We start from the raw sequence: 24610 nt of genomic DNA, 5'->3' as shown, positions 1-24610 counted from the left end.
GGCAGGCGGACTCTCAACCACTGCGCCACCAGGGAAGCCCTGCCTTCCTTTTATAAGGACACTTATTATACTTAGGACCCACTCATATATTTAGTATATCTCCCCATCTCAAGATCCTTAACTTAGTCACATTTGCAAAGTCCCTTTTTGCCATATAAGGCAACATTCGCAGGTTCCAAGGATGAGGACTTGGATATCCTTGGGGGTCATTATTCAGCCACCAAAGGAACTGGATTTATTTGGTTTCTTCCAGATACACTGGCCAGAGCTAAATTAACCTGGATCCTTTATCTCCAGATTAATCTGCAAAACTAGTCTGAAAGAACATGGGTTCTGCTTCTGAAGGCGTGTGTTCCAGGCCCACTTCCATCATTTATTTGCTCTGTGGTCATGGGTGAGTCATCTAAACCCTCTGTGACTGAGATTCATCCTCTACAAAATGAAGCAATGACCTATTTTATACATTTGTTTGAAAACCAAAGAGCTAAGCTATATGGGGAGCAAAAGTTAAATATCACTCAGTAACTTTATCCTAACAAAATGTTCAGGTCGGGCTTCCCTGGTGGCGCAGTGGTTGAGAGTCCGCCTGCCGATGCAGGGGGCACGGGTTCGTGCCCCGGTCTGGGAAGATCCCACGTGCCGCGGAGCGGCTGGGCCCGTGAACCATGGCCACTGAGCCTGCGCGTCCGGAGCCTGTGCTCCGCAACGGGAGAGGCCACAACAGTGAGAGGCCCGCGTACCGCAAAAAACAAAGAAAGTTCAGGTCTATGGTTATACGCATTAGGTGACTAACAACCACAGAAATTATTTCTTGTAATAATTATAAGAAATAATGCTTCTTATAAGCCTGGTGATTGAGATCTATAAAACATATACTTTTATCCTTATCACAACACTAGAAGTCATTAAGGGTATCACTCTAGGCAAATGACTTAGCCTCCCTGGCCTCAGCTTCACGTAAAATGAGAAAAACAGTACCCTCGCCGTTAGACTGTTATAAGGTCAAATGAGGTTAGGTAAGTAAAGCACAATGCTTGTTACATGGTATGCCCTCAATAAATGTTACTCAATAGTATTATCCCCATTTTACAGCAAAGAATACTGAGGTTTAAGGAGAGATTGAGTTATTTGCCTAAAGTCAGATAGATGGCAAGTGGCAGAAATGGGGTTTGCGTCCAGGTCAGTGTAGCTCTTCTTCCTTTGAAACCAGCTAGACAATTCTGGTGGTGCAAGCCCATCCTGGGTTCACTTCTATCAGCATGACACTTGAATAATTCCCAGCTCTTTTCTCCAGGGGTGTGAATGAAATTAGCTATATGTGGAGCTTTGAAAAATGCAGTAGGAGTGGGTAGGACAGGAGGATGGGGGCCGGGAGGAGGAGCAAGTTCAAAATATGCACTCAGCATACTTCAGCTTCTGCTCAGAGGCACAATATTTATTTGGTATAAGAGAGCGCCAGGTAAACTGCAGGAAGTGGCCTGCTTATGTGCGATAGAGCAGTTGAAACTGAGGACAATTTTTACAAGAAAATTTCTTTCTACCTAACTGGGAAAATAAACTAAGCAGAAGCAGTTATCAGCAAAGCGTACATCTCGCCACGTCATTTCTGGCGGTGGCATGGACGGTACATTTTCCTAAACAGCTTGAAAACGCATTAAAATATATCTTGAGAAAGTGTGCTCTTCCTAGACAGCTTTAAAATACATAAACATGTGACCTTAGAAAGTTTGTAAAAAGAGAAAAATGTCCCTCATCTAACACAAATTATGAGCCCTATTCATGCTAAAAACTTGTACATTGAGGTTCGGCCCAGAAAAAACTTAATGTTTAAAGACTAGCTTCTTTAGAAATGATTAATTTTGAGATTTCACAGGCACAAGAAGATTAATAAAAAGGAATTGAGGTTTTACACATGAGGAAAACCAGAGCTGCCCTGAAATCCCTTATCAACAGAAGAGGTTTTTTTTTTTTTTTAAAAAAGAGACTTTTGAGGGCAACTAGCATTTGATAAGAATATTCAAAAAGGGGAAACCACCACCTGTGATTTCTCTCTCCCACCTCTAACCCTTGGCCAGGTGGGCATCCCCCCATCTTCACCTCTGTCTTCTCACCTCTGCAGAATTAATCAGATTTAAACGGAAGCACATGGGAAAACTTCATACTCTTGTGTATCCAGAAAATGGAATTTACCCATCAACCCTTCCTCTCTCTCCACCTTTGCTACTCAGGCTTATATATGAGATGCTTAGGTGCCTGATTCCTTTTGGTGTTGAAAATACACTTTGCTGCCTGCCTTGAGAACCATCATCCCTGTCTAGGGTGTCAGTTTTGAGGGAAAAGATCAATGGAACCATGTTTAAAAAATGTGCTTCCTTAAAGTTTAAACACAAGAGATGAGACTGAACATACCACCACTCCTCAATTATTCTTGCCAAAAAAAAAAAAGGAACCCAAATCTAATCAAGCCTCCAGATCTAACTACTTACTTATAGGAAATACAGGGCATGGACATCCAAAGTCAAAAGACTATAAGAGGAAGTGATCTGCCAAATCCTGACTGTGAGATATTCTACTGACCAATTGACCTGCCATCTTCAACAAATCATAACATGAGAAAAAAAGAGGAAGTGGGGGCGGGGAGGGCAGTTACAGCATAAAAGAGACTTAGGAGAGGACAATCAACAAAATAAAAACCAACAAAACAATAAGCCCCTGCACAAATGCTCACCGTGCGCAAGGATGAGCCAGAGACAGCCGGACTTGAACCGTTCAGTTCTAGAGGCCTTAAAGAGTCAAGAAGTCCCCGCGGAAGCCTCAGTGGTCACATCAGAATGCTTGGGTTTAAAGCTTTACTTTAAAGCAAATGTAATTTCCCTACAGCCAGAGTAATTTCAAAACTCACTTTCATATCCATTTATAAAATCTGACTTGGGAAAATGAATAGATATAGAATTATCTTTTTGTACATATTCAGAGCTGGTGTCGACCTAGCACAACTACCTCTAGTTCAATACAAATGCTATGTTATTCTCTTGCCTGAGTGTTATGGTCTACAGGCAATATTTAAATAAAATTCTGCACAAATATTATCAGCAATGCCATCGAGCCATCCTCTTTTCTTTGTGTGATTTAATCTTTTATAGTGGAAGCACAACAAATCAATGTATATAAATATATGTGATATATAATGTATACATACATGTATGCATAATATAACACATAAACACATAAGATAATACATATAAAGTTCTATCAATACAAAAAACAAAGGATTATTCTGCTACTGAGAACATAAAGGGAAAGGCTGAAAGATGCAGTTTCTTTTACTAATCCAGCATAGAAAGTAGAATCTAAAAATGAAACGACCAAGTTAAATTTGACTGAGTTTAAAAAAAACACAATATCTGTAATCTGATAACTTATGAGTATAAAATTTCCTCAGTAGTCTACAGAAAACAATCAGCCATATTTTTACTTGAAATATTTACTTTCCTCCTGTCCTCAGGTGTTTCATTTCAGTTCAGACCTCAAGAAAAAGATAAGTTTTTTAATTTAAATATATTTTATGTCACTTTTCATTAAAAATTATACTATGGTAATAATTCTAACTATTGTACTTTTTAATGAACACTTTTCCCATGAGCATTAGAAAGGAGGCTCCTCCCGCCCACTCCATCCTTCATTTATTTTCTATCCAGGTCTTGTACATCCCTGCAGCATCCAGCTCCACATCATATCTGGAAGGGAAGAGGACTCACCCCACTTTCACTAACTCTGACTTTTTAAATTCTTTATTGAGTATCTTTTTTCCTTTTTGCTCACCATCCTCTGGTAACACAGCCTCTTCTCCTTTCAGGGAACCACCTCTCTCTAATCCCACCCTCAGGCTCCAGGGGTGAGTACATGCCTATGGCCTGGCCAATCAGACCACTGCATTCTCTAGCTACCCAATCCAGGCCAATCAGAGACTTCCCTGGGTCTTTTGGTGGAGAAGAACCAATAGGGAGGCAGTCTTCTTGTGAAGCTGTAGGTGCCAAAAAATAGCTATTTTTGCCACAGTGAAGAGAGCCTGTCTGAGAGGACAGCCAGCACAGAGGAGAGCAAAGACAAGGGACAATGAAATACTGTTCTAAAGACACTGTCTCAGCCCCTGAATCCACACATGGGGTTTTAAAACACAATACAATAAGCCGCTAAATTTAAATTCCCTCTTTGACCTATGCCAGTTACAACTAGGGTTCTGCCACTTGCTGTAGAAAAAGTCCTGATAATACATAATCTAACAGTTATCTAGAAGTAATTGGATTTATTTTTCAGCAAATATATCAAAAGACGATACCTATAAGTGAGTACTACAAAAGGTCCCTTCAAAGTATTACCTTTTGGGTACTCTGCTCAATGTTAGGTGGCAGCCTGGATGGGAGGGGAGTTTGGGGGAGAATGGATACACGCATATGTATGGCTGAGTCCCTTTGCTGTGCACCTGAAACTATCACAACATTGTTAGTTGGCTATACTCCAATAAAAATTAAAAGTTAAAAAAGTAAATAAATAAAAATAGCCCTCCATCCACATTTCATGATAGACACAAAACTCAGTGAAATGACATCAAGAAAAAGGTAAAAAATTAAAATTAATGTATTCATTTAAAAATACATATTACCTTTTGGAAGATGCTCACTTGTTCCAACCATGCTAGCTATTATTGCTAAAACTTGTTTGTATTCCTCTTTTGAAAGTTTCTTTATAGTCACAGCTCATATGTTTTCACTTCCATGCAGCCTAGTCATTAGCTACTATTTAATAGGGAATACAGGCTTAGTGGTTAATAGCCTGATAACAACGCTTGTATAAATCAGCCATTATGAACCATCAAGCTTTCCTCACGACTTGAAATGGTACACAAACCTCCTCCAACTGACTCTTTTCTCTTATTTCACACTCAGAGCAGAGCTAGAAGCTATTTTAAATCTAGCTTCCCATAACAGTTTGGGGAGAATACAGCTCCCCTCCAAAAATAAAACTCCACACTATTTACTGGCTCCTACTGCTGGGAAGAATATTTTTAGGCATGACTTTCCTTCCTACTTCAACACATACAAACATAGGAACGCATGTCCTCATAGATCACCTCATCAGACCATATGAAATGTCTGGATCTCCCCTTACATGCATCTGGTATTGAAGTGCTATTTCATCAGAATCCCAGTTTCATCTAACTCACTAGGTTCTATAATATCAATGCTTTGGCTCTATGGCCAGAGGCTGCTGCTAGATTCACCCCAAGAACAGCTGTCCCAAATTCACGATAGACAAATTCTACACAGGGAAAATGAGCAGGATCTTTTCAGCCTGGGTTCTCAAAGGCTCCCACCCAGCTTGCTCACACACTCCTAAATCTGAAAAATTTTACTCAACCATTCTCAATTACTTAAAAAAAAAAAAAAAAGTCCTCCCTAAAACCCCAGAATCAAGCACAGTGCTCTTAAGACTAAGCCCTTTTCTGCTTCTCCAGTTGAAATGGAGGTTTGTACATGTGAAGGGTACGTGCATAGTCATCTCTACCAAAGGCACAACCTTTTGGCTGACATTAGTAACACAACAAAGTATTTCAACGTGAAGAAACAAAAGAAATACCTTGTAATACATTCACAGGAATCACAGGCACTCTCAAAGAGATTTATGAAGCCAGAGGCATTACTGTTAAAATTCCTGAAAAGGAGAAATTCAAAATAGAGACATCTGACATACAAGACTTGAAAAAGAGTTGAGAAATGCCATTCATGTTCTTGAAGAAAGGACTAGCAATTTTTCAAAGGTCAAAATTCTCCAAAATTAATTTTTAAACCTGATGCATTTCATTCAAAATTCCAATTAAGAGTTTTAAAAAATAAACTTGTTACTTTAGAATCGGTCTTTATTCCTAAAGATAATATAGACAGTTGTCAATGTACTCTGCACTGTTTCCTCTATTCTTTTTTTTTTTTTTTGCGGTCTGCGGGCCTCTCACTGCTGTGGCCTCTCCAGTTGCGGAGCACAGGCTCCGGACGCGCAGACTCAGCGGCCATGGCTCACGGGCCCAGCTGCTCCGCGACATGTGGGATCCTCCCAGACCGGGGCACGAACCCGTGTCCCCTGCATCAGCAGATGGACTCTCAACCACTGCTGTCACCAGGGAAGCCCTGTTTCCTCTATTCTTAACATCTCACATTAGTACAGTGTATTTGTCACAATTAATGAACCAATATTGATAAAGACTTTCTTTGAAATTAACAAAATGAATCTAAAGTTCATCTTGAAGAATAAACAAGAGATAATAGCCAGAAATAGGTTGAAAAAAGAAATACAATGCTAGGAAAATTTCCTATCAGGTATTTAAACAGACTATAAAATTATAGCAAAGAAAACAGTCTGATGCTTGACAAAAAGAGCCGGACTGATCAAAAGAAGAGAATAACGAGTCTAGAAATGGATCCAAGGAATCTGATAGGATTCAAGAATTGATAAAGGTAATATACGAAGTTAATGAGAAAAGGATGGATTATTCAAAGCAGTTTGGGGATACTGGCTAGTCATCTAGAAACAAATCAAGGTGGAATCCAATTGCAAAATAAATTCAGAATAAATTAAATGTTTAAGTGTTAAGAAGTCAATCAAAAAATATACCAAAATACAATAAGTAAATTTTTTAAAAATGAGGGGACTCCCCTGGTGGTGCAGTGGTTAAGAATCCACCTGCCAATGCAGGGGACATGGATTCCATCCCTGGTCCGGGAAGATCCCACATGCCGCGGAGCAATGAAGGCCATGCACCACAACTACTAAGCCTGCCCTCTAGAGCCCCTGAGCCACAACTACTGAGCCTGTGTGCCACAACTACTGAAGCCCGCGTGCGTAGAGCCTGTGCTCCACAACAAGAGAAGCCACCGCAATGAGAAGACCACGCACCACAACGAAGAGTAGCCCTCGCTCGCTGCAACTAGAGAAAGCATGCACGCACTAACGAAGACCCAACGCAGCCAAAAAAAAAATTAAAAAAAAAAATGGGATTGGAGAAATCTTTTCTATATAAAAGCCAAAAACTTGTAACTATGAAACATAAACTGATAATTTTTACTATGAAAATAAAAATTTCTGACAGAAAAAAACCATTAATAGTTAAAATACAAACCAGATAAAACATTTGCAGTACATATGACAAGCAAAGGGTTAATATCCTTAGAAACAAAGATCTCTTGTAAACCAATTTACTAATAGATGAACTATCCCAGCTCCTAGCTAACCAACCCCAGTTGCCCACGGAGCCTCTTCTCTCTCAAGGACCCTGTTCCAGCAATTCTATCCCCTCCCATCATTAATTTTTTTCCCTCTTCTTGAACATTCTCAACAGCAAACATGCAGGTACTTCCATCTAAATATAAATAAATCAAAGCAATAAAAAACCACCTTCTCCTGACCCTCTTTCCCCGTGGAGCTAGAACCCCATTTCTTTGCTCCCTTTTGCTGCAAAACTCCATGGAAGTGTGTTAACTTAATACAATGTCTCCAGCTTATCTCCTCCTATGATCTCTTAAACCCATCTCTACTAGGCTTTTGCCCTTTCCCTCTAATCTTTTCAGAGGCAACTACAGTTAATAGTTCAGTAAATGTTTCCAGAATTTCTTCTCTGCAGATACAAATATACCCCAATACGTTTAAAAACTAGTTATCTCTGTGTGGTGAGATAACAGATGACTTTTCTTTTTTTCCTTTATAAAGTTTTGGTACTGTCTGAATTTTTTCAATATATAAGCCTGTGTTACTTTTATAATCAAGGGGAAAAAAGTTGTTTTCATTTTGATAAAGTCACTATCTTAGCCTTAAGAACACTACATCTGTGGCTTTGCTTTTAAAATGAAGAGTTAGAAATAAAACTAGAATAAATGAAATTGTTCACTTTTAAGAGGGAAAAAAACCCTACTAAAAATAAGCAGTAACCCCTCATTCCAGAGATGCATTTATTTGGATGACTTTTTATGAGTGCAGCTTCTATACTGACGTCTTTCTAGCTAGAGGTTATGATTTTTTTCCTGGGATAGATGACGGAGAAGGATAAATGGTGAGCAGAGGGTCTCAGAAGGGCCTAGGATGGGATCACAGAATGAGAGGTCCAAAAGGCACCTTGAGGTCATGAAAGAGGTCCTCCACTCATCTGATATACCTTCTCGCCCTCCAACACACATACACATACACACACACACACACACACACACACACACACACACACACCCCTTTATCAACAGACTGGAGCCCTCATTAACCCCTCCCTGCACCGAGTCCACCATGATCCTCATTCCCAGCTTGACCCCCTTCATCACCACCTTCCTTTGCTATCTTTCCTGCTTGGCTTCTTTCTTCTCCTGACCTGAACAAACCTGTTATTCATCCTCCCGTTTATGAGATAAAACTAATTCCTTGCTTTAAAACAGAACAGTTAGAAACACAGTGTGGAGATGGTAAGTCTATAAAGCCCAAAATACTTTTTAAAGTGAAGTATTTTTAAGAGGTTGAGAATATTTTCAAAAACACTCCCATGAAGGTCGAAACACAGAACTCTGCAATGGCCTATAGAAGTGCATTTGCTGAATTAGATCTAAGCCGAAGCCAATCATTTGTTATAAAAAAGAAAAGGACACAAATGTATACCTATGCGTGGAAAAAGGTCTGAAAGTGTATGCAACATAATAGTAATAGTAGTTTCATCTGGGCCACTGGGGGGAGTGTTAATTTCCTTTCCTATAAAGTTGTATTTTCTAACTGTTCTATAATTTATACATATTACTTACATAATAAAAAAATTAAATACATGAATTGAATATAAGCCCAAAGAGAAAAGAAGGGGAAAGACAAAAAGCTAGGGAGGGGAAAGTAGCAGCAGGGAAGTGGCAAAGAAACCGCTGAATTAGTCCACGTTGAGAGGTACAGGGCAGACAGCTCTAAATCACAGTCCTCATCTTTATCCTGCAAACCCAGGAGAGTCCCCTGCTTTGTTCTGGTAAGTATGGCTAACAGACTCTAGCCAAGTCCAACACAGTTGAAATGCATAAATGTAACCATATAGAAGAAGAAATTAACAGCTTCATCCTGGGAGGGGAGGAGTACCCTCAGGAATGCTGGTATTCCCAGAGCTGCTTCTCTCCACCTTTGTGTTTGCATCACAAGCTCCAGGAGCCCCTGAAAAGCAAGCTATCCATTTTCAAGAAGTAAATCTCTTGGACGAATACCTTCTGTTCACTGGCTGGAGAGGAAAGGTGCTGGGCTGTGTATTGGAACTCCAGCTATCTCTTCTGGCACAGGTTCTCAGGGATGAGACCATGTCTAGTGAGGATTTTCTCCAGATTCGACAGCCTTGGCCCTACCAAAACACGCAGCTTTGTTTTCACCATACATCACTCAACCTGAGTCTTTCGTTTTTCCTTTCAAGCATCCACAGGTCAAATACTGTGTGTTCCCAATGGTCTGAACTTCTTGGACCAGCAAAGGGACATTCATTTTGCTCAGCACTCCTTTCACATTTCTATTGTGTTCGATTTCCCACTCCCCCTACCCAAGTCCCCAGAGAATAACTTCTTCCTTGTTTTAATAACCTGGACCGCAGTCAAGGTTGATGTGTTTCTCCATTTTGCAGGATATTTTCTTCAGAAGAGACAAAACAGAGGCTGACAGAGTAGCAGGGCTTGGGAGCAGCGTTAGGAAATCAGCAGGCGTTAGGAACACACAGAAAATGATTCTAAAGAAATACAAAGCAGACAGCAACGCGAGGCACCGTACACAGAATTATTCATAAAGGTGGACTAGTGCTTAGAAAGATTCCCCTGCAATTTTTTTCTCCCAATGACCCACTTAGAAAATATAATTTCATTTGTTGGTAAGGAAAAGGGTCAGAGTTAAGAAAGTGGCTTCATAAAGTACCTTCTCTTTGACTTAAATTGAAACACAATATTCTCCCATTTGAGGTCATAAAAGTAGCTCTGATCCCTATGGGCACGCAGAGATTAGAAAATGAGTAAAGGGAGGAGGAGAGAGGAGTAAATCACTGGTAAGATTCCCTCCTCGCCACCCCGTTTCAAGTTTTCATCTCGTCTTGCCCATGTCCCCCCTACAATCCTATCCCCAACCAGTATAATAACACTGCTCTCCAACATCTAACAAAAGATGTCTCTGTGGACTTGCTTAAGCAAGGAAACAAGCTCACTCTTTTTTTAAAAAGTAAAATTCTCAAGGAAAGACGATGTGAACAAATATTTAGTGGGCGTTAGTGGGAGGCACATGATCTTTTAATAAAAACGTTATAATGCCTCTTTTTTATGAGTGATTTAGAAACTATATCCTTTTTCTCCAAAACATGACTCAAACCTCCAGTATTCATGTTACAGATCTACCTTGTCACCATGATTTTTCTTACTACTGATTTCAGATAGTGTCCAGACACTAGTAACAGATACATGCAAAAACACAGTTATTTCTCTTTGTCTTTCTTCATGGAATATCTTTTCGCAAATGTATTTTCCGTATTAACAGCATTTTCATACCATGGCAAAGGAAAGCAAATTTGGTACAGAGAATAAAGATACCTACCCAGATTATGTACCCCCTGGGGAAAAACCACTTTCTACTGGGATATCAGCTTCAATTGAATCCAGTTCTCAGCTGTTCATGGCCTTGGAGGAAAGAGCTAAGGAGCTGCTATTTTTAGGGCTAAGAGAGGCAAACTGTGGGTCATGATGTATTAGTGAGCTGTAAAATCAATCTACACATCTCAACCAGCATTTTTTTTAATGATATGGAATAAAGTAGAAAGCATCAGTATGCACAGCATGTAATAAGTATTGTTTTGTGAAAACTTCTATGTGTGTGGGTACACCTGATCTCAGTGTAAAAAGGTATTTCTAACTGTGGTCGCAGTCTAGAAAGTTTAAGAAACTCTGATCTAGGGCCCAGATACTGGAGTCAGACAGAAGTGGGTTCCAACGTGGCTCTGACCCTTACTTGCTAAGTGAACTTGGTTAGGTGGCTTAACCTCTCAAGCTTCCTCATGTGAAAGATGGGTGTGAACATAATACCCTAGGATTGTCATGAGATCAAAAGAGGAGAGGTATATAAAGCCCTTCACACCCTGCCCAATAATGTTAACATCCATCTTCAGGTAAATGTTCAGCTCACACTCAGAAGCAAACATTTAGTTGACTTACAAAAGAGAGAAAAACACAGTGTGAGAGAAGATATTAGGAAAGTAGACAATTGTAACGTTTTGCTCTCCAAAGAGTTACTCTTCTATAGGACTATCTACTGGAGGAGCCCTTGATGCTTTTTATACAACTCTCTGAATAGAGTATTCAAGAAATACATTTTAATTTCAGGAGTCCTTTTCCAAAATGTAAGCACCAGATCAATGAAAACACTTCTAGTTTTTGTTTCTTACACAGGATTGAACAAAACAAATTATTTGCATTTTGTGCTTCATCTTTATAATATAGCTTCTGACTCCCTCGCAAGTGACTAATATCATGTGTCTAAAGATCTTAAAAGGTACCAAAATTATCTCACCTGTGGAAAGACCCAGATTCAAATACATGCCAAGATTCCTTATATGTAATTTTCGTAATTAAGCAAATAAACTAACCCTGTACTCCAGCATGAAGAAATTTAAAAAACGGAAAACACACCACTCACTTCACAATCGTGTTCTATCTATTCTTGGCATGTAGTCTGGGGAGAGTTACTAAATTCTGATTACAGCAGAGAGAAGAAAAGCAAGGGATCCAGAAAGAAAGGCTGGGACCACGAAACATAGGACGAGTTTTGAGTAGGTGTAAAGATACAGTCCTAAAACTGTCAGCAGCCCCTTGGATGGAAGTGGGGAGAGAAAAAACTCCAAGTCCATAGCAGGCTTTTTTACTTTTGGGTCTAGAGAGACGAAGTGGAGATTTGGTTAAAATAGAAAAATTGGGGGCTGGAGGTGGAAAGAAGGATCTAATAGTGAGTCTTAGAAGATGAAAAACAACTTCACTAATCACTGAAGGATGATCCAACAAACAGGACTGAACCAACAAAAGAAAGATGAGAAGAGGAAGGCTGGTTTTGGTGTTTAAGCAGAGAAAATAAAATCAAAAGAAACAGTTACAGAAGTGTCCTAGGGTGCAGGCTCTAAGGCTGGGGAAACACAGATGTTAAGGAATTTTAAAAAGTTTTTGCAGAAAGTCTGGCCATAGACTTGGGGTAAAAATTAAGTTCTCCCTGAGAGATTTATAGGTACATAGAGAAAAGGCAAGTTAAGTATGGCTGAAAGATTTGACCGATCTAACAGGAATATGTGTAATGCCACAAATGTAACACTTTTTTGAAACGTTCACCAGGAAATGAGCAGGGTTGCTACAGCATCATTTTAAAAATTTTTTTTCAGGAGTATGTTGATGAGAAATGTCACCACCTCCATTTTTACCCACAGTATATCTACAATAAATAAGAGCAGGCAGAGAGAGACAGAGGGAAAAAATGAATAGATTCTTCCCATCCCTGTGCACCAACTGCTACCCTGATTACCCATCATCAGTCCTAACTCCTGCATCACCCCAGGTGCCAGTCAACAAGGCCTATGTCATTTGCTTTGCCATCATCGCATTGTCCACTCACTTGCTCTGCCCTTCTGTCCATTTCACTGAGCTGGAGCTCCCAGCAGCAACTCTAGAAGAGAAGAAGAGGTGGGGAATGGGGACTGGAGCATGCGTGGCTCTAGCAAGCCCCCCAGATCCCACAGTCCAATGAGAAGCCACTAAATACACAGAGATGTAAAGCCAGCTGTCTAGTCAAGAGTGCTGAACTGAGGACTCGATCCCACTGGGGCTGATAGAGTGGGGGTGTGGAAGGCATCACAGGGAGGCTGGAAAGAGCCTTTGCTTTGGAATCAGATCTGGACTTGGAATCCCAGCTCTACCACATAGTATGATGTGAACTTGGGAAGTTACTTAATTCTCTGAGCTTGACTGACTTATTTGGAAAACAGGATAACAGTACCTAGGCATCATAATGCCATCAGGAAGATTAGATGAGGTGACCTAGACGAGTACCTGACACACCACAGGCGCTTCATGACTGTCACATCCTACTGCCCACCAACTCAGATTCGAAACTAGAAGTGAGTTCTTTTACGGTTTAAAGCAAGTCCCACCTGCTTTGTTTTTTCAGTTCCAGGTGCAAAGCATTGCCCCTACCTATGTTTGATTGCTATGTTCTCCCTATTCTGGTTGTGTATCAAGTGTGATAAAAGCCTGTTCAGGCAACCAGGTGTGAACACATCTGACTTTGGATGGTCCAAATCGTCTTCACTCAAATAGAAGTTTGGATCCTGGACTTTGTAAACTCTAAGCATTTCTTGATAAGAGAATGTAATGATTAACCTCTGTGATATCACTAGCAAAACACAAACATTAAACAAGTTCGAATGGACAAAAGTTCGAAGAACTCTAAAACATTCAATAAGGAAAGGCCATATTAAATTTCCCCAGTATTCTCAACCCCCTTGTTCTAGACAAGAACATCCCCTGTTTATATTCCTAAAAATTTAATACTGAACACCACTGACCACCTGGGAGAGGGAGGAAAGCATCTTAATTCTACAGACGGCCATGCCTATTCTTCTAAAACTGTACTCTCTTCATATGGTATAAGGACCTTTAAAATGGTTCAAACAAGTGTAAGTTACTGTTGAAGGGAAATGGAGTAGAGAAGACCTTACCCCTTTAATGTGGCTCCTAAGTTCATCTGATTCCAGGTCATGCATTCAAGTTGGGAGGTCATTTGGTATAAATTGTCACTGTTAGAGAAAAGCATCCAGAGTTAGAAATGCATAATACAAAAGACACATACACATGCAACTGTTTCTCCAAAAAGCAATCCACTTTTAACTTTTCTTTACAATGAAAGCCTCCACATTTTCCAGAATGACAGAATACAGGAGTCTGAAATGATTTTCATTTCATCCCACTGATCTCTGCACGTCATTCACTCCACACACAGCGGAAAGGATGTGAGAATAATTTGGAAGCCTTTAAAAAACCTTAGTAGAGCACACACTGAAGTTTCTAAAGAGGTATTAAACCTCTGAAGGGAAGAGGCTGAAGGGAGTGAAACTTTGAAAGGCAACACAGGCTGGATAGCTCAACATTAAAGTTAAAAGCCTGGAGCTGAAAGTAAAAAGACAGCAGATTAATTATTCGTGAAAAGGCCATTAAGTTGTTTTAATCAAAAGGATAAGTATCATGTGGATTATGAGGGCCTGAAAAGCCAAAGAGTGATGGGTGATGGATGGTCTAATACTCAAGGATGTGACAAGCGTAAGAAAGAGGATGATAAACTCTAGATACAACTGAAGGAATCATTCTCTATAAATTGTATAGTCACGGAGTGTTTTTTTAAAGCCCCCAACTCAGTTCTAGATTATATGAGGGAAAACAATGGCTGATCATTTACATTAAGACCCCAAAGGAAAAATATCCCACCGTATAAACCAACCAAAAGTTTTCCTCTCCCTTTTTTTTTGCACATACAGCTCTTAAAAATATCATTATTACATACGCTTTAAAACACATCTCTAAATGCATTATAGAAGAGCTATCACATCTATTTCCCAAAACAACACCCTTCTCAAAGTATCCCGCATGCACAACTCATGAACATCTTTATTATATGCTTTTATGTTTATTAATTTATTAATTTTATATTTATCTCCTTCCTAAAAAACTAGCACATAACTCAATTACCAGAAATCTCCTAAGTAACCAAGCTCAACTAGGATGAACCGAAATGGTTAATTATGAAATTTGAGACCCAAGAGATTAATGGTTTGTCTGGGAACGCTTGGTCTAAACACATTACAGAAGAACATTTCCACTCCACCTTCATGGCAGAAGGGAAAGAAGGTAAGAAGCTTTCAGTATGTAATGTATGATACCAGATTGCAAATTCTGGACAATATCCACCTTGTCATGGCATTCCTTTGGACTGCTTCATCCATCGGGCAGAGGTAACACCAAAGTTTAATTAAGAGAAGGTTTTGTAAGGCCAGCCAAACTGGGGACTTGTGGAGGGGTGAGGGAAATTACAGTATTTATCCCTTGGAATAAATGAACACCATGCTCTCTCTCAGCATAGCTTGATAAATCATGGTGGAGTCCATCTGCCTCTCATATAATCACTGAAAATTATTTGGAATTCCTCAGTGGTGGGTACACAGGATAAGGAGGAAATCAGATTCCAGGAGGGAATTTTACGTATGAAATGTGAAGTGACTTCAAACTCGAAGTACGTGTAGTTTCATTAGTCAGTGCATATCTGGACCCCATCATTCATCCCTGTGTCTGACTGGCTATTATGCTACCACAATATCCTACATATCAATGAAAAAAGAAATGATTAGTTTCTCCTGCAGCTTCCCTGTTCACAGCAGCGGCCGGTGCTGGTCTGTGCCACTACATTTCGCAATTCCACGAATTCTTGCTGTAAGGCCAGTGTAATTAATTCCTGAAGGACCCCAATTTTTATTAGAAGTGCCAGCCTGCTGCATTTAACATGGGAGAGTTTCTTGAACTTTCTTTGGGCTGACAGTTCATTAATAAGCGGCCTCCTCCACAATCTCTACTGGTTTTTGTTCTCCTGCACCTTTTCATCAGGCAATCCATTTATTAATCTTGCCATTAATCTCAGCCAACAGGCATTGTATTCCCCAGGCAGCTCTCTATTTTTGTCACTGATTTTTAAAAACTTGTTCACCAACTAAAATCACTCAGCCCCAGTTGACAATTTTCCTAGGTCCTATTGGGATGTGGGATCTTTCTGAAATTATTTCCTCCTTGCACAAGACTAAGAACACTGTAATTTTCAAGAGGTCTGAGAAGCAAGATGAGTGACAGAAGTTTACACACATGGGTCAATGAGTCCCAAATATCTAACTTTATGATTTAGGAATTTTCTCACAGACTTAAAGAATAGTCCAGCAGATTCCTAAAGAGAAAATAATTTTAAGGACATTTTCTTGGCCCCCAGAAAGAAAACCTTCTAAAATACAGAATCTATGTCCTATATATGTATCTTCCTAGTGGGTGCTTGATAAATACTCTCTACCACACTGCCCAATATGGTAGCCACTAGTCAGACATGGCTATTGAGCACTTGAAATATGGAGAGTACCACACACTGAAATAAAATTTGGGCTTTTGAGGTTAAATAGAATATTTTAAAAATTAATTTCCTGTTTCTTATTTTTTTAATGTGGCTATTAGAAAATTTCAAATTACACAGATGACTTGCATTATGTTTCTATCGAACAGTGCTACTCGGTAAATGTTAAGACCTTGAGCATATCAGTTCAGCTCTCTGCACCTCAGTTTTCTCATCTGTTAAATGGGAATATTAATCTCAATCAGTCTAACTTTACCAGGATGTTGTGAAGCTCTAATACTGGCTCTTTCAGGACTATACAGATAATATATTTTAACTTTTTCTAATCCATCAAATTTTGTATAGTACATTCACACATCACCAATACTCCTCACAACAACTGTGAGGCAGGTGTAATTATGATCCCCATTTATCGGAGGAGGACGGGGGCTCAGAGAAGTGCCTAGTGCTGACTTGCCTGATGCCCCCACCTCTACCCTGCTAGGCCCCTTTAAAGGCTTCCTGGCATTATTTGACCTCTGAACCTTGTCCTCTCACTACCATTTAAATGATAGTAAAAATAATATAGTAATACAAACAGGAGTCTGGAGGTGAAACAGAACATACTCAAGGGAGCATCATGACCTTCTCTGTCTCCAAGATGTGGTGCCCAACCACATCCTCTTCACCCGATTAAGAACAGTGTGCCAAGATCCCAGTAGGACCCTCACTTCGATTTCAGTGGTCCTGATAGCTCAGCTTGCAAATCCTCATAAGGGGAGAGAAGGTGGAAAGGGCCAATGGGGAAGGACTTTCAGAAAATCCCCAAGCAAAAACCAAACAAATAACAACCACCACCAAATAGGTTTCCTGAGGCTGGCCATAGGATCAGAGCACAATCTTAACCACATCCTGCCTTCTGTTGGCTGCAACTCCTCAGCGGCTCAGTCAGTCGGCTTGGCTGGCACCATCTTTCAGCTGGATGACAGTGACAGTAATGACAACAGCTGCTGCTGGGAGAGGATAAAATGCAAATTTGAACTAAAAATACTGGTCCCAAGCATGCTTAAAATATGATCTCTCTGGGCAGTTGGTCAACACCCAGCTCTCATCATGAAAACCCACGAAAAGAGGCAGCACCAGTAGAGGAAAATATGACCCCTGGCAAATAAAGCATCTAATTACTAAATAACCACTGTAGGTGTCGACCACCTCATTCCCAGAGGAGATCAGATAAGCAGGTGGTTTGGCTCACAGTGGCCACAGTGGTCATGTAGGCATTTCAGCTCCCCATCTAACTCTGTCTGTTTGGAAGTGAACTCTGAAATTGCTGGCTGCCAAAATATATTCCAAAAGTCATGGTGTCTTTTATATTTTTAAGTAGATCTTTAAACAGAAAAAGTCACTGGTTTCCTATGTCAGAAATGTTTGAAGTTGGAAGCAAGGAAGAGAGGAAAGAAACTTCTATAACTGGGATTAATGCAAGTTGGAGTGAAATAAAAGGAAGTCAGTCCTAGCAAAAAGGGGAACTTAAAAGGAAATCAGTAGTAGATCATATAGAGTTTGCTTTGGCCTGGACTGCAGTATTACTGAGTTCTTGACCTCTGCACAAAAAGAAAGGAAGAGAAAAGCTCTCGGCTATTATCTGGACCAGGACTCCCCCACTCTTCAAATGCATGTGTAATTCAAGTACATTTTCATCTTTAAGTGTGTTTAAGTATATCCAGCAGAACAAAGTAGAAAAGTCCTTATTACCACTGGAATGGAACTGTTGAACCTGATTAAGACTGGAGTTACCTCTGCCAGATGGTTGCTGGCTGGCAAACCAGCAACTTGTTAGAAGAAAAGTATTTCCCGAGATCAAGGAAAAAAATTCCTAATAAGAAAAAGGCACATGTAACTGGCATCTGTGAACAGAATTCATGATGTTTCCAGGGTTTGCTGTAATAGCTCTGCCCCACGCCTCTACCTGACGACCCAACGCTCATGCACAGAGGCTGCAGCCAAACTTCCACGCAGACTCTTTCCTGCGTTCTTCCCTCCAAGGCGCCACGGAGGCTGCCTGTTCAGAAATTTCTGCTCAGCAGGCCATGGTGAATAATCATTTTACAGTCAATCTCTTGGTATTGTAATTTCTCTCTAGCTCACCAGTTAACCAAAGAAAAACCCACAGGGGATTCCACTTCTATTAATAAACACTTGGTCAGCACAAATGTTGCAGGAATAATTGAAACTAGATTTTTCCTGCTCCCTGGAGACAAGTCCAATTCAAGCCTTTCTTTGGCTTTGATAACACTGCCCACCACCCTGGAAACCATTTCAGACTTTCTGCCTTCATGCCTACCTATATGGGAAACAAATATCAGTATTGTCTTAAACGAAACTTGGACACCATGTACAGTGTTTGTAGACGACACGTAGGAAGAGGCATTATTAATTATGATTTTATTTCTTCGGTGACAGATGTCCTCTGATTTAATTCTACATTGAAGGCTAACCTAAATGGTAGATCATGTACTTCCCACTGACCGGATTCCCCAGAAGCTCTATGGCTGCTAAGGAAGCTTCTCTCACATGGAAGACAGTCTACCGGTAACAGGCTCCACTGTCAACTTCATCATTGGATTGAATTGTCAACATTCAATTAAAAATATTCAAATTAGCAATGACTGCTTCTGAATTGGAATAGTTTTACCTGCTAGGGGGCCAAAGGAAACATGCATTCTCATTTAAATTAGTAGCACAGTGCTAAAAATGAATATGTAAACCTAATAAGAGTGCAAAAAGAAAAGGAAACTAGAATGTCTAAAAAAAAGTGTATGGGGGAATATTTTTCAAACACAGGGCACAGAACTCCTTTTCAAAGTAGCTGTGAGAATCAACCTGTGAAATGGGCATGGTCAGGGACTGTGGGCTCCAAGGAGCTCAGCAGGCTGACGGAGAGAGGGGGACTTGTGGAAGAGGATCCAAGGGAAGTGAGCAGGTAAGGCCCAGCTAGCTGCCTGTTCTAGGTCAAAATCAGGGGAAAACTGTGCTTAGTGTGGTCGGACTTCACTACTTTTTCCCCTCAGGGTAGCATGGGGTCCCTCCTTCCCTGGGACCTTGCCTCTGAGCAAGCACAGACCAGGGTGGCCCTGGAAGCTGTCGCTCCCCCTGGGTCTGGATGGAAGGGAGAAAGGTCTCTGCCACTTCTGCCTGTTTCTTTAGGAGCCTGGACTGAACTTCGGTAGTTCACGCCCAGTGAGTGGTAAAGGGAAAGCTGGAGGAGTCTGGAGCTTGACAGACAGCTGCTTTGTGAGTTAAGACTTCAGGAGAAAGTTCAAGTTGGCCCCTACAATACTCACCAACGAAAATACCGCCTCTGATCCACTGAGCGATTTCAATTGAAAACTATGGGTAAAACTAATGGATAAAGGGGTTTCTTTCACAAATGTGAGGAATAAAGACCTTCCTCTAGCAAGACCTAAGGCAGATGCCACGTTTGGAAAGGAATGGCACTTAACCATCAGGAGAGGCAGCAGGGTGCAGAGGGTGGGAAGATGGATTCTGGAGCCTCACACTTGCTCTGTCCCTTACTGTGTCACACTGGGCAAATTCACCTCCAGGGCTTCAGTTTCCTCCTCTGTAAAATGGGGGTGATAACCTATTGCCTACCTCAAAGAGTTTCAGATTAAATGTAAATAAGTCAATACTTGTGAAGCGCTCAAAATGGTTTCTGGAAGTAGTAAGTTTATATAAGCATTTGTTCTTACTATTTATTAGCAAAGGTGCTGGCACAGACTGTATAAGGGGAATATTCCAGGTGGAGGACACTAAGTGACTTGGAATCCCTCAGCGATTCAGAGCACACATGAGCTTTGAAGGCAGAGAGACTAAGAATCAAATCTTGGTTCTGATTCTCACTTGCTGTGTAACTTGAGCAAGTTACTTGGAGTCTCTGAACCTATCACCTCTTCAGTAGAGTGCGGATTACCGTACCAACCTCGTAGGTAATCAGAAGAACTAAATGAGTAAACTGAGTGAAGCACGCAGCGCAGTGCCCAACAGCACACAATATGCAGTAAAGCCTAGTGATTACGTAATAAGGGCCATGATTGCTGGGCTCCAGAAGGGCTGAAATCTGTTCCAGAATTCTTTAGACAAAATTCTACCCACTCTCAATACGGTGGGGAGAGAGTATGGAGAAAACTATCTCCTAACACTTCCCGTAAGTTGATTGGGGTGTCATTTTCTATTCACTACTAATCACATCTGTGTATAGCTGTAACTCCTCCGATCTGCAACCTGAAAGAGAGGAGAGAATCACTTTACAGTTCTCTCAGAATAGGGAGAGAATTTTGAGAATTTCCTCAAAGCAAATTCACATTGTGCAGTGCTTATTTAATGTCAGTGTATGTACCATTACCTTTAGGTCATGTGGGAAGGGAGACTAAATCCAAGAATGGGGAGACAGAAGCTTTGGAAGGGCAGGGCAAAGAAGCTGGGCAGGCTGCCTTAGGGGGTCAAGTGCAACAAGTCAAACAAAATACAGGCAAGCCTTTCACAGGAGGTCCCAGGTTTAGACAGAAAAGGGAACAGAGCCAGGGATCAGAAGAACCACTGAATATCTAAAAGTTTAGCCGTTAAGTGATTAAAGTTTAGTTGTACTTCCTATGCTTTTTCAAACACTGTGTTCACAAAAGCATTTAAATATCCTTCAAACATTTTTAGGAGTAGGGAAGAAGGAAATGACATAACCGTAATGGTAGTAATGTTGATGCACAGATCCAATTTTAAAACATCCCTACAAATGTCCATCCATCATTACTGCAGGGCAAGTACCTGATCTTTGAAAAGTGATTAGAAATGCTGTCAATTTAGAGTGGATGGAGCTTCAAAGACTCAGCACAAACTTCAAGGAAGCAAACTTTTCCTACGGGGTCACAAATTTTTTTTCAGGAGATATTACTTAAGAGATTTTCCTGTAACAAGAGAAAATGGTATTTTTATGACATTCATATAAAAATGAGCAAAGAAGTTCCAATTATGTAGAAAGAAGGGATAAGCAAATATCTCTGAAAGATGAACCTGACAAAATTGCTTTATACAGTGGCCAGTTAGAAGATGGATTAGAAAATGTGAAATTTTTATGTATAAAATGCAATCCAAGTGATTTTTCCTGCTTCCATAGCAACCACTAATTCAGCCCTAAGTCAAAATCCACCACAGGGACTCAGTTTGGAGAACTGCTGCTAAGACAGAAGTCGTGATCACTTTATCCCCTACTCATTTTTAGGCTGTTCAGTCCCTTCTTAGGGACCCACAGGGTGGATCTACGCTTGAAGAGGGGAGAGTAAGAAATGTGTGTAACTGTGTCACTACTGAACCAGACTCCAAAGCCTCGCAGTCCCCAACCTCCAAGCAGGTAGCTGGACCCATCTAAATAGCACCCATTCCAGCATCAAGGTCTTCCTCTCTGCTTGGGGTGAGGCGTCAGCCAGGAGCCAAGGGAGAATGACTGGGTCAAGGTCATCTCACTGGGAGCCATTCCATCTGTTCCCCCAATGGCTAGAATAAGAGCAATGCTACTCTGGCAATAGGCAGGAGCAGCTCCTTAAAAAGGATGGCAATGACCCTACCATCTCAGTTTTGCTTGGAGAGGGAGTTCACAACAGAGATTTCAGATCCTGTACCTATTCCAGTGAGTTGACCCACCAAGGGAAGGTGCAAAGATGGCTGCTCAGGACAGATCACTGGGCCTGAGGTGCCAAAGAACAGAACTGGGTTCTAACTAGAGAGGGAGAAAAGGAGGGTGAGAAGGTGTGACCATTCAATACCTCTATCTGGGCAAAATGCATGTCTTTCCCCCCACCTCTAAAATTAAAAAAAAAAAAAGGCGGGGGGAGTAGGGAGGAAAAAAAGTTATCTTGAATCCAAGATCAGATTAGATATGCCGGATTTCCCGATCAAAAGGAAAGGTTTCCAAAATCTGTGTACTGTAGGCGTACAGAAGTAGACGGGCTCCACCCTGTCCCTCCCCGGGATGGGAGAATCAGACCAGTCCTAGGCTCGGTTTCATAAACACGTCGGAACATTGGCATGAGCCGCCTGCGGGCTCAGGAGCGAACATTCCTTCCCCTCCTCCACCTGTGGGGCTGCAGGTCCCCCAGGCGCGGCCATTCCTTCCACCAATCTCCCAGGGCAGACGCTTTTCCTTCCTTTATTACCTCACTACCTCCTTCCCTTGACGTCAGCCCCGGGTCTTCCAACAGAGGGGAGGGAGGATGGAGATGAGTCTGGGGCAGTCGGTATCAGGATCCCCGCAGCACCGGGTGGGGGGTAGGGATGGAATATGAGGTAATGCGCGCCCAATCCCCGGCATCCAAGGCCGCGATCTGCCACTTCCCTCCCTCCGCCCCACCATCCCGCCCAGCTCAAGCCGGTATAGTTACTAGGCAACCCTATCGGTGACGCGGGATGCCGGCCAAGTTCACCCAAAGTTGAAGAGTAAATTTGGGGGAGAGAAGGTGGAGGGTGGAGCAAGAACCTAGAGAAGGCACGAGGAGCTGGAAAAGAGTCTGCAAGGAAAAGAAGCTGGTCTTCGGCCTCACGGGAACAGGAAGGAAGGCGGGCGCGGGCTGGAGCGGTCTCCCCGCAGGTACCGCTGCCGCCCGACCACAGTCCCGCACACAGTCCGGGGTAGCTGGGCGCTGGGGACGACGCCCACAGAGTGGTGCTGCAGCCCGAGACTCTGAGGGACAGGGGTGGGGAGAAGGCTGTGGCCCGAGTGTACGCGCCCTCGAATTCGTCCCAGAGAAGGCTGGCGGGTGTGGCCAGTGCGCGAGGAGGGGCTTGAGGAGTGAGAAGAAACGAGTGGGAGTGGACCCCGTGTTTAATCTTTGATCCCGAGGAAGCTGAAGTCCTCCCAGCAAAGAGCCCTTTTAAAAAAATACTCCTCAATATCAGCTCGGTGCTCTGTGACCGCCTGGAGGGGTGGGATAGGGAGGGAGGGAGGGAGGGAGAGCAAGAGGGAAGAGATGTGGGAACACATGTATATGGATAACTGATTCACTTTGTTATAAAGCAGAAACTAACACACCATTGTAAAGCAATTATACCCCAATAAAGATGTTAAAAAAAATACTCCTCAAAGCGCCGCTCTTTCTTCTTCATCTCCAAACAGTAATCGCCCTCATTTATATTCCAAGTAAGAACACGGTGGGGGGGGGGACTTCCCTGGCGGTCCAGTGATTAAGACTCCGCGCTTCCACTGCAGGGGGCGTGGGTTCGAGCCCTAGTCGCGGAGCTAAGATCCCGCATACCCTGCGGCGCGACCAAAACCAAAAACCAACGTACACACACAAAGTAAGAACGCCGGGAGACGGGGAAAGCTATTTCTTTCAAATAGAAGCCAGGAGAGAGGCTTTCACTTGCTTTTTGGAGACGAGTGGGCTAAAGGTGTACTTTGCCTCCAGGACCCTGCACGGCCGCATCCGGGCTGCCCCGCGTCGGGCGTTCCCGTGCCCGCTGGCTCGAGCGCCCCCTCCGAGGTCGCGAGGACCTAGATGAGGTGCCGAGCGCCTTCCTACCTGCTGTAGGGCGTCCTCAGCAGCAGGGCCTGGCTGCCTGTGCAGCTGTCGGTGGGCGTGTGGCAGCCGTAGACTGGGGGAGGCACGGAGTACTGCTGTTCACCTGCAGAGAGCCAGGAGAGCGGGGTGAGAGCAGCACACCAAGGGCTGGGGGTGCGAGGCCGCGGTCAAGGGCTGGGGCAGAGCGTCCTGAGCTGGGCTCCCAGGCTGTGCTGGGGGCACTGGGGCCTGGATGCCGGGGCGTGCAGAGAGACGGCCTACAGGTCACAGCGAGCTAAGCCTCTCACTTCACATTCCCTTAGCAGTCACGGCACAGAGCACCGAAAAGACCCTCTGGACATTCGCAGTCTCGGCTGAGCGGAGTTAACATACTTGGGGTGGGGGGAAACAATCTTTTCTTTTGAGTGAGATTAGGCTAATTATTTCTAAAATTCTTTTAGCTATCCTCTCCTCCCTTCCCCAATTTGCTGTGGGCTGGAAATTCCTGGGGAGTGAGGGGTAGCATGGAAGAAGGGGAGAAAGACCCCACATCATTCCCTCCTCTTACCCAGCGAGCCCTGCTGGCCCATGGGATCCTCGTGCTTGAAGGAGTGATTGGGGAACTGTGCCGCGTGGTGCGAGGGCGTGTGACCGTAGCTGGGCGTCCCGTCGAAGGTGACCGTGCTGTATCCTGCGGGCGCGGCCGAGAGAGAGAAACAGCGTCGGCGGGGAGTCAGGGACCGTGTGTCTGAACCAGAACCCGGGCGAGGAGCGCCCAGCCCCTCATTCGGATCCCGCTGCCTCAGCCCCCAAGGCTTGCAGCGAGAAGCCAGGCCCAATGTGACCTCGCGACAGGCTCCCCGTCCTTT

The 24610-nt window shown here is 42.5% G+C and overlaps 1 protein-coding gene across 9 annotated transcripts in view; it reads right to left on the bottom strand.

Annotated features, from left to right (window-relative positions):
- The window catches only part of WT1 (WT1 transcription factor), a 47817-nt gene that overhangs the window by 17153 nt on the left and 6054 nt on the right, over positions 1-24610 (bottom strand). For 4 of the 9 annotated variants that reach the window (XM_089914993.1, XM_089914994.1, XM_089914998.1 and 1 more), the window contains exons 2-4: positions 24310-24432; positions 23763-23865; positions 13775-13852 (exon numbers count right to left, since the gene is read on the bottom strand). In XM_089914993.1, coding sequence (XP_089771119.1) covers positions 13775-13852; positions 23763-23865; positions 24310-24432 — 304 coding nt within the window. Of the gene's footprint in view, positions 1-12672; positions 12724-13774; positions 13853-23762; positions 23866-24309; positions 24433-24610 lie in introns of all 9 variants that reach the window. The other 5 variants (XM_022583580.3, XM_022583581.3, XM_089914995.1 and 2 more) reach the window with 3 other exon arrangements.

This window comes from Delphinapterus leucas, chromosome 7 (genome assembly GCF_059928025.1).
Source record: "Delphinapterus leucas isolate spDelLeu-1000000601 "Yukka" chromosome 7, BTC_Dleu_Yukka2, whole genome shotgun sequence".
NCBI classification, from domain to species: Eukaryota; Metazoa; Chordata; class Mammalia; order Artiodactyla; family Monodontidae; genus Delphinapterus; species Delphinapterus leucas.
This window is presented reverse-complemented; position numbering and strand designations above follow the sequence as displayed.